The sequence below is a fragment of the Plectrocnemia conspersa genome, unplaced genomic scaffold, assembly GCF_051122295.1.
Source record: "Plectrocnemia conspersa isolate PC_06_02 unplaced genomic scaffold, ASM5112229v1 ptg000010l, whole genome shotgun sequence".
NCBI lineage: Eukaryota > Metazoa > Arthropoda > Insecta > Trichoptera > Polycentropodidae > Plectrocnemia > Plectrocnemia conspersa.
This window is the reverse complement of record NW_028277174.1, coordinates 17,047,971-17,057,542: the sequence shown is the minus strand read 5'-3', so window position 1 is coordinate 17,057,542 and position 9,572 is coordinate 17,047,971. Positions and strand designations below refer to the sequence as shown.

At 32.6% G+C, this 9,572-nt stretch overlaps 2 protein-coding genes across 2 annotated transcripts; one reads left to right on the top strand and one right to left on the bottom strand.

Moving 5' to 3' along the window:
- On the bottom strand, positions 1 to 4,560 carry LOC148230765 (uncharacterized). The gene is made up of 4 exons (XM_088195050.1): positions 2,852 to 4,560; positions 1,447 to 2,778; positions 972 to 1,071; positions 1 to 897 (listed from the first exon to the last, which is right to left on the bottom strand). Exons 1-4 carry the CDS (start codon positions 4,523 to 4,525, stop codon positions 770 to 772), a joined length of 3,234 nt encoding a protein of 1,077 aa, XP_088051176.1. The 5' UTR covers positions 4,526 to 4,560; the 3' UTR covers positions 1 to 769.
- A 1,708-nt stretch (positions 4,561 to 6,268) lies between these two features.
- PIG-A (phosphatidylinositol glycan anchor biosynthesis class A) lies at positions 6,269 to 8,261 on the top strand. The gene is made up of 2 exons (XM_088194069.1): positions 6,269 to 6,373; positions 6,544 to 8,261. The coding sequence occupies exon 2, from the start codon at positions 6,585 to 6,587 to the stop codon at positions 7,947 to 7,949; it is 1,365 nt and encodes a 454-aa protein (XP_088050195.1). The 5' UTR covers positions 6,269 to 6,373; positions 6,544 to 6,584; the 3' UTR covers positions 7,950 to 8,261.
- Positions 8,262 to 9,572: the final 1,311 nt, after the last annotated feature.

The following is a 9,572-nucleotide window of genomic DNA, read 5'->3' as shown; positions in this document are numbered from 1 at the left end:
TTTTTAGGGGTTCCTCACGTTACACTATAATTTAATTAAAACAGTTTTAACATCTTTTGTTGACCATAACAATGTCGGAATGTAATTTTTATCTAGCACCATTCAATCAACAATTAATTCCTAAATTTATGTATATTGGACAATACAATGTGTTAGTTAATTAGCTATTACGTATTTAAAAATATTTTCCATATATGTATATTTTTTTACATTTTACAAAATTTACATTTTATATCTAAGATGAGCATTGTGTGAGCATTTAATTTACATAAACAAAGCCATTACAGTTATATAGTATACTTTTTCTATAAGGCAACCAATTATAAAAGTTTAACCAAATTCGACGATAAGTAATTAAGGCATATCAAATTTGGTTAAAACTCTGGAAATTACGTTATGTTAGTTAGGCATTTTGTTCAAAGCGAAAAATATAATAATAGAAAATATTTGTACTATGATGAGAAGTGCACTTTTTCATTCATATTGCAGTCAAACTTATTTAGAATTATTTCATAGGACAATTAAAAATTCAACATTAAATACAAACGGTAGCTTTGTAATGTATAAAATGATTTTATGGCGAGTAACATTCAAAATAAAGTAATTATTATAAACAATCATTTATTGCTATGATATTTGATATAATAATAAAAAAAATTCTATCTGGAATTATAAAATTTTCATAAATAAATTCCCTAAATATCACAACTACGTATTCATGATTTTAAATAACATAAACGACTAGCATATACGCACATATAACGAGTTATTACATTGAATGCTTTATGTTTCCGGTTAGATGACAGTTTTCAACGTAAAGATCGCGGATGAGTAAGTCCGACGCTTCCAATTTCTGTCGCAGCACTCCGACTTCCTCTCTATGAACGGCTAGAGATTCTAAAATATATTAATAATTAAAAACAAGACTACATAATAAAATATAAATTAAAAAAAAAAAACTATGAACAAACGTTGTAAGAGCCCTTCATAATATCCCTGTTGATGTTTGAATGCAGTCTGTAATTCTTGGCACCAAATTTCAAGCCACGCTATTTTTAAATTTGAATTTTCCTAAAAAAACGTAACACTAGTTAATTTAGTATATAATGATTCATATATAAGAGAATTCAGTATTTATTTCAGACCCAAAATACTCTCAAATGAGACATTCCTTTCGCGATTCAAGAGATAAAGTCGGTTGTATCACGTTTATTTCAATCAATCGACAAAGTAATGGACGATGAAAAAGTTACCCGTTACACAGCTGAGTTCTAATACTTTTTGAATTCTAGTGGATTACGATATCACTAACTAGCTCTCTAGGGTAGTAGCTTTATTATATATTTACAAATACCAATTCGTTCTTGATTCTCGCTTACACAAATAAACATTTGCGCATCAATAGAAATGTAGTAATAATAATAGTTTTACAAAATATAATAATACCTGATCATTTGCTTGAGTGTTGTTCGACAATTTTAATTTGCTATTCATTTGCTGTTTATTCTTCACTAAGTCTGGTGCCGCCTTTTGTCGACCCTGTAAAGTTCTCTCCAGTTCTGAGCAATGCAATATTTTACCCTCGAGTTTTCCTTCCAAATTGTTATTATAGAAATTATTATTTTGTATTGACTGCATAAGTTTCGAAGACGGTTTCTGAATCGGAGACACACTATCATTATTAGCAGTGATTTCTATCGATTCAGTATTCGATTTAGATGCTGTAATTTGTTCTTTTGTATAATTTGGATTCTGATAATCCCTAACTTGATTAGCGCTAGATTTGTTTTTTGATATAGGAGAGGAAATAGTCTTTTGGTTCCACAAATATTCAATCGGTGACGTCACTGGTGAAACATTACTAACATGAGAGGACTCAGCCTTATCTTCGCATTTAATATCATTCGACTTTTTTTCTTCAAATTCTAATTTAATATCAGAATTTTCAATTTTAGGAATAACATTATTATCTAACGAATTATCGTTTATATCGTTTATTACTGACAAATTTTTGTTAGCTATCGACTGCAGAAATATAATTTGTTCATTTAAAGAACAAATTTCTTTGTTTTTTAGTTCGAGTTTGTCACTCATTTCTAATTTATAAGTCTGAAACTCGTCTTCTAAATCGTTAAACTGCTTCTCTAAACTACACCTTTCGTCTATGGTTGAAAGTTGGGTGTTAAAAAAACTATTTTTTGGCTTACTACCATTGAATTCCTCTTCGTATTCCGAAAGTTTAGCCATAAGGTCTGAAAACTTTTCATCACTGATTTGTTGCTCTTGGTCAAAAATTTTTCGTTCCTCGTTAAGTTTCACCGACCAATACTCTTCGCACTCTTCATACATGTTTCGCAGCGATTCGATGTTCGCTTCCAAATCTACAATTTTATCAGATTGTCTTTCATTATCATTTTTCTCCGATTGTAATTTAAAATTTAATTTTGTAATCGTTTCGTTTAATCTATCGATCTCTGTTTGTGTGTTATAAATATTTTCCGTTATCATCACATTGTCCGGTGAGTCGATTGATAATTCGTTCGTATCTGATAAAGCCTTGAGAAAATATTCAAAGTTAAGATTGTTTACTTCTTTGATAAACTCTTGAAGTATAATCGTAGAATCTGAAGAAAGTTCTTCGTTCATACAAACGTTTGCTAGATTTAAATTACTATTTATGTCGTTTTTAATTTTACATACTAAAAAGTATAAAATTAAATAAAGAGATTGGTGTCTGCTTTCAGATAAAAACTTTGTAAATGTATCACAGTTTTGTTCCTAAAAAATAAAATAAGTAATTATAATAATATTAATACACGAAAGGTAAAGTACAAGTAATTAAAACGGTTACCTTAAAGTACTGTACAATTTTCGTCATTATGTCTTTCTTGGTAACAGAGCGGGAAGAATTTTCGCATTGGATATTTTTTAATTGATCAGATTTGAATTCTTCGCATAGCATATATTTTATAAATTTGTGGTCATCGAGTAGAAATGCTTTCAAGTCTGACGAATTGAAAGTTTTGAGTTTGTCGTCGTCGCAAATAGAGTTTTTATCGTGGCATTTTCTAATTTTAGATATTCTAGGGCTTTCCTCTTCGCCGGAGAATTCAGTCAGAGACGAAGATGGTGAAATTCCTCTGCGTTTAATTCCATTTATACTAGGAGTGTTTTGGTTATCTTCCAGTGATAAAGGAGATATATTTTTTTTATCAAACTTCACCCGCAACTCTTCCAATTCGACGAAGAGTTCGTCGTTTTTGTCTTTGAGTAAGATATTTTCGTCTGAGAGTTTCCGAATCTTTTGTTCCAAAGCGTTAACGTCGCTCGAATTCGATGAATCGACATGATAGTCTCTATTAGAAGCGTGAAGTTTGATCTCTTTGGTCAGCCTCTTGTTGATCTCGCTTATTTCCGACAGTCGTTCTTGAATATTCGTTTTTTCTTTTTCAACATGCTCGTTTTCAATCGTTATTTCGTTCAATTGAGTCTTTAATTTTAACTCTTCGTTTTCAAAATTTAAATTTTTTTTTTCTAAATTAGCGATTGTGAGCGAATAACAATCCTTTTCTTCTTCGAACTTGGAAGCTATCTGTTGAAGATCGTCAGTGTGTTTTTGCTCTAATCGCTTTATTTTGCTTTTCAGAGCGGTTTCTATCTTTAAGTGATTTTCGTCTATGTCGTCGGCGAGTAATACGGCTCTTCTGTTAGCGTCGGATAGATCCGTTTTGAATTTGTCTCTTTCGGCTACGGTTTGAGTCAAGACTGTTTTGGCATAGTCAATTTCGTGTCGATATACGATCAAAACTGCTCTGAATAAAACCGTCAACGGATCGCAATCGAGCGGCGGCGTATCGGAAGTCGTCAATTTGATTTCTTCTTCTATAGCATTCAATAGATCGTCCGGTCGTAGAGTATCGTTCCGAAAGCCGAGATCTCGCAATATGCGATCCGAATGAGATATTCCTGCCGATTCCCACATATCGGCGATTACGTTCAAAGGTAAGACTCTGGAGGAGTCGTTAAATTGTGATACTACACAATCCTCATCGAGAGCAGTCGGGTATATGTTAGCCATTCTGTCTTGGGCGGTATTGAGACGTAAATAAGCATCGAGCTTGTTGTGGCTTGTGAATTCGTTCAAGCGAGTCTCGTCGAGGGGGACGGAGTGGCGGTACGGTTTGGGGTCGTTTATTTGCACGTCTTGACGCGGATCCCGGCCGTCATCAGGAAAGGAAATACATCTCCTGAGGCCGGGCGGCTTGGAGGAGCGTCCCTCTTCACCGGGAGAGAGAGACCTGGGCGCCGAGGCGAGCGTCGGTTCGGAAGCTAAGAGGTGTAATAGTCTGGAGCGAAATTGCGTAAAATCCAAGTCGCGTCCCGTCGATAACAGGGAATCGGGGGCGTGCGGAGGCAGCTGCAACTCGGCGCACAGCGCTGCTAAGGATTGCTTGTGAAGGCGGTCACCGCCGGCGAAACGGGTGAACAGCGCCTGCAATCGCCGCTCGTGGGGATCCTCCGACATTACGGCGACTGAGCGCCGCTGTCAAATCAGCTGTCAAGGTGTTCGTTTCGCGCAATAATCGTTACTTCGAGTCATATCGTTCTTAACGAGCGTCAATTTGTGTTCAGAATATTCAAAATATTCATTACTTAATTAAAACAAAAAATAGTATATTGCGAACTTTACAATAATATTATCTATGCAATGGTTTCACAATGTGAAGCCTCTTTATGGAAATTAAAATAAACGTTATTTTTTTTCCTCATTGTCTTATATGTACCTATATAGATTAAATAGCGCTTCAAGAACTAGGGTGACCATTCGTCCAAGATCATGCGAAACAGTGCTAGATTTTAACCCCATGTCCCGCACGAATAAATGTCTTGGAATTAGAGATTTGTATATTATTAAAATAAATTTAGTTTATCATATATTTTTACATACAGATCGTATTATTTTCAGAGCTGTATATTGATAACATTGCAAACCAAAATTATTTTTCTTCAGATGTCGTCTTTGTATTCGGGTATCGACAAAGATGTAAGCAGGTAATTTATTAAAAAATATGGAACTTGAAAGAGTTTTTTCAATTATTAATAACGTGGACACAGATAAATCGCAATTGAATATTGATACTTTGCAGGCAATGGTTATAACAAAGTGTAATTTCGAATGCAATACTTGCAAGGACTTCAAGCAGCAAATAGAAAACTATGACGAAGTCCTTAAAAAAATTCATTCTGTCACAAAATACAAAATACCAATTAAATTACTTATATTAATATATATATATATATATATATATATATATATATATATATATATATATATATATATATATATATATATATATATATATATATATATATATATATATATATATATATATATATATATATATATATATATATATATATATATATATATATATATATATATATATATATATATATATATATATATATATATATATATATATATTTATTTATTTTATTAGTATTTGCTCGATGAGGAATAATTTTAAAAACTATTTTTATAAAATTACCCTCCCCCCCGACAGATGTCCCGGATTGTACTTCAGAAAAAATGGCCACCCTATTCAAGACGTTTGATTAAAATAATCAAAAAACAAATATTGTCGCTCAAGCATTTTACAACAGACAAATAGCACGATTAGGCGTTCGTTCTTCATCAAGTGAGTCTTCATCAAGTGAGTTACAGATTAATGAATTTTTCAAGAGATTTGAGCATTTCATTAGGCGATGTTTTAAAATTTTGCCCTCATGATGGTTAAATGATTAAAATAAATGCTTTATAATTTATTTCATTCATATTATTTCAAACTATTTTGCGGTTTGTGTTCAATAGTCAATGTATTCAATTGTCTCTGTGTTCAACTATCATGTATTCAGTTGGCAAGTCTTCATTTGTATGATTACCAAAATGCTTGTTGAACCAAAACAAATTGCCATAAAAACATTGATTTTTAAAAAATGGCTAAATAGATACAGAATATAATTCTAAATATTAAAATTAAGCATAAAAAAATTAAGTGTGGTTCGGCTCTGATAACATCTGAGCTGAAGCCGCCAAATGTACCAAAAACAGTTTCATGTGAATAAAAAATGTAAAACGGAGTTATCGTCGGTCTCTAAAGAACACATTTATTTTAAATAAAAAACAAACAAACTAATATAAAAAAGATAAAATTAAGTGAAAGATAAACTATATATTTAGACGCCATTTAAAAAAAATAAAATTTTTGATAATGGTCAACATTAACTACAAATGTCAGTGCTAACGGAGGTTATGTGTTCTGTTTACCAATGTAAAGAAGTCGACAGTTGTAAGCGATATTTTAATGAAAAGGTAACAATAATCACGATACTCTTGTCATCTTATATTCTTATCTATTTTTGTTAATTTTGTACAATTATTGACCTTTAGTTTCAATACATATTTTTTATTCACCCAACAGATAACATTTTACTTTGCCCCTTAATGTTCTATACGCTAATATTTACTTGTTTTCATTTCAGAAGAAAATACGCAAATACTCAAACTGTACCAACACAATAAAATGAGCGATGTTATATGTATGGCATCAGATTTTTTCTACCCGAATATGGGCGGTGTCGAAGAACACATTTTTAATCTATCACAATGTTTAATTCGACACAATTATAAAGTAATTGTGATAACACATTCATATGGGAGGAGATCTGGAATAAGATACATGACAAGGGGCTTAAAAGTTTATTATCTCCCAATCAAAGTATTTTATAATCAGTGTATATTACCAACTATGATATGTAATATACCTCTGATAAGATTCATTTTGATACGAGAAAGGGTGAATATAATTCACGGACATTCAGCTTTTAGCGCACTGGGACACGAAGTGTCATTAGTTGGGCGACTAATGGGCCTCAAAACGGTATTCACCGATCACAGTTTATTCGGATTCGCTGATACGTCAGCCATTTTAACGAACAAATTTTTAGAATTATCATTAGCGGATTGTAATCACTACATATGTGTATCGCACACTGGTAAAGAAAATACTGTTCTTCGCGCAAAAGTTCCTAGCGATAGGGTATCTGTAATTCCAAACGCTGTTGATGGATTTGCATTCACGCCAGATCCATCTCAAAGAGCACCGAACAAAATAACTATCATTATAGTCTCAAGATTAGTTTACAGAAAAGGTGTCGATTTGATGGCTGCTGTTATTGCCGAAATTTGTACTAAATATCAAAATGTCAATTTTATTGTCGGAGGAGACGGACCAAAAATGTGGCTTTTGCAACAAATTCGCGAAAGAAAAGGATTGCAAGATCAAATTACTCTTCTCGGCGCACTAGAACATTCTCAAGTGAAGAGCGTGCTTAATCAGGGTCACATATTTTTAAATACTTCTCTCACTGAAGCTTATTGTATGGCGATAGTTGAAGCCGCTGCATGTGGACTGCAAGTCGTTTCTACGAGCGTCGGGGGAATTCCGGAAGTGCTACCAGAAAACCTCATCTACCTTACGGAACCAAATGTAGAAAGTCTCGTTAGTGGTGTAGAAAAAGCTATGAGCGATCTTTCACGTGGTAAAAATTTGTGTCCTTACGAATGCAACAGATTAGTACGAAGTATGTACAATTGGACAAATATCACACTTAGGACTGAAGTAGTTTACAAACGCGTCACTAACGAATCTGTTAAATCTTTGGGCAAACAGCTTAAAAATTATTTACCATGCGGAGTATGGCCGTATCTTTTAGTAGTTAGTCTAGCTTATTTAATTATACAATTGTTGGAGTTCTTTGTTAATAGAGAGAGTATAGATATTGCTAAAGACATGACAGGCAAAATGGCAGTAAACAACAAAAATAAAAGTAATAGAAATCAAAATAATAAAGTACCTTTAAGGTTTAATTATTTTCAACAAATTTGACAAATTATTTGAACAATTTTTTTATTTTCGTTTTTTAGTTTATTATAATTTTATAAAACCTATAAATATTAAAATAATTTGTGATAAAAAAATGTTGATTTACGCGACAATGTCATATTTAATATGCTAAAGATACTGTGCCATTAGTAAATTGTATGTAATAGGAAAATATTTTAAATATATTTTTATGGAAATCTTATGTCTATGTGCATTCCATGTTAAAGTGCATACTGTATTTTGCTTTTTGTATTTTTGCATTATTATACATGTAACAAAATATTTTATGAATATAAAGTCTGATATTTGTAATAACATGTTAATTTTATTTATATATTATGTTTACATTAATTTATACTGAATTATAAATTATTTTTTACTATAATATTAGTTTAAACTCAAAATTACAAGATGTTATGTAAAATATATAATAAATTAGCTTTCGTACCCGGCTTCGACTGTTTTGTTTCCAGTTTTATTGTATCCTTCAACATTTGACCATAGAGATTTTTTGTTGCTATATGATCTAAATCTACCAGCACATAATGGCGATTAAGGTGCTCGTGATATTTCAGCTTCGTATTGACCATGAGAGAAGCATTCATCTCTAAAGTAAATTTCTGTTACATTGTGTGGCTACCCTTGTAACTTATTTATTGTCTTGGCGAAAGGTAAGCTGGGAATTATAGCAATTTAAAGCGAAAAAGCAAATTGCTAGAAATGCAATGTGCTAATCAGGACTGTTCGTTGAATCTTACATTCACAATCTAATTTTGTTAAAGCAAATTCCTCAGCAGCATAAAAATATTATTTGACTTTTAATTGAACGAAGCAGGTATAAAAGGTTATTAATTATCTATGTTATTACCATTGCGTTCGGTACAAGATTTTTAGCGCTTAGTAAGTGCATGGATACCACTAAAAATATTTTAGCTGTATGCAGCCACTTGTGCACCGCCTGCTACACCTCTTCGTCGGACCTAAACTAATTTTTCTTCATAGTTTCTTTAAGTGGTCGCTTGATTCAAATGCAATTGAAAGATGATTCTCGAGGAGATCTGCGTATGTCATGCTCGTAACAATATTGGCCCCAGGCACAGGGATGTCATTTCAACTTTTATATCAGTTTAAACATCCTCCACCTGCCCCCCCCCCCAAATTACGCCCTTGCTTGGCCATGTAGTGCTCCAAAAATAGCTCTTGTTCATTTCAAAATTGAATCAACATAGTCTTTCTTGCAGATGGTTGTATGCGGAATCTTCAGTATTGATAATTAGGTGATGTAATTTCTTGTCTGCTTTCTTCTTTTCGAAAGGATTACCTTTTGCGTCAGTTGTTGTGGTACTCACCTTGGACAATATGGTGTGCTGAACTATGACTCAACTCTAAAATTGAGGTTGTTTCATTCAGTGTTACGATACGTTCAACTACTGCAATGCACTTTGACTCTGAAAACACAAAGTTTTGGAACTTTCTAGTTCATGTATACGCTTGCTGGAGTTACAGACACGTGTGTTTAATTTTAATTTTCATTCAATTATAGATTTCAATGAGGTAGAGAGCGCTGCTCTACCTTAGTGCATGCTGCAACTACGGGAGCCATTTTAAGCTAGTTTGTCCCATTGT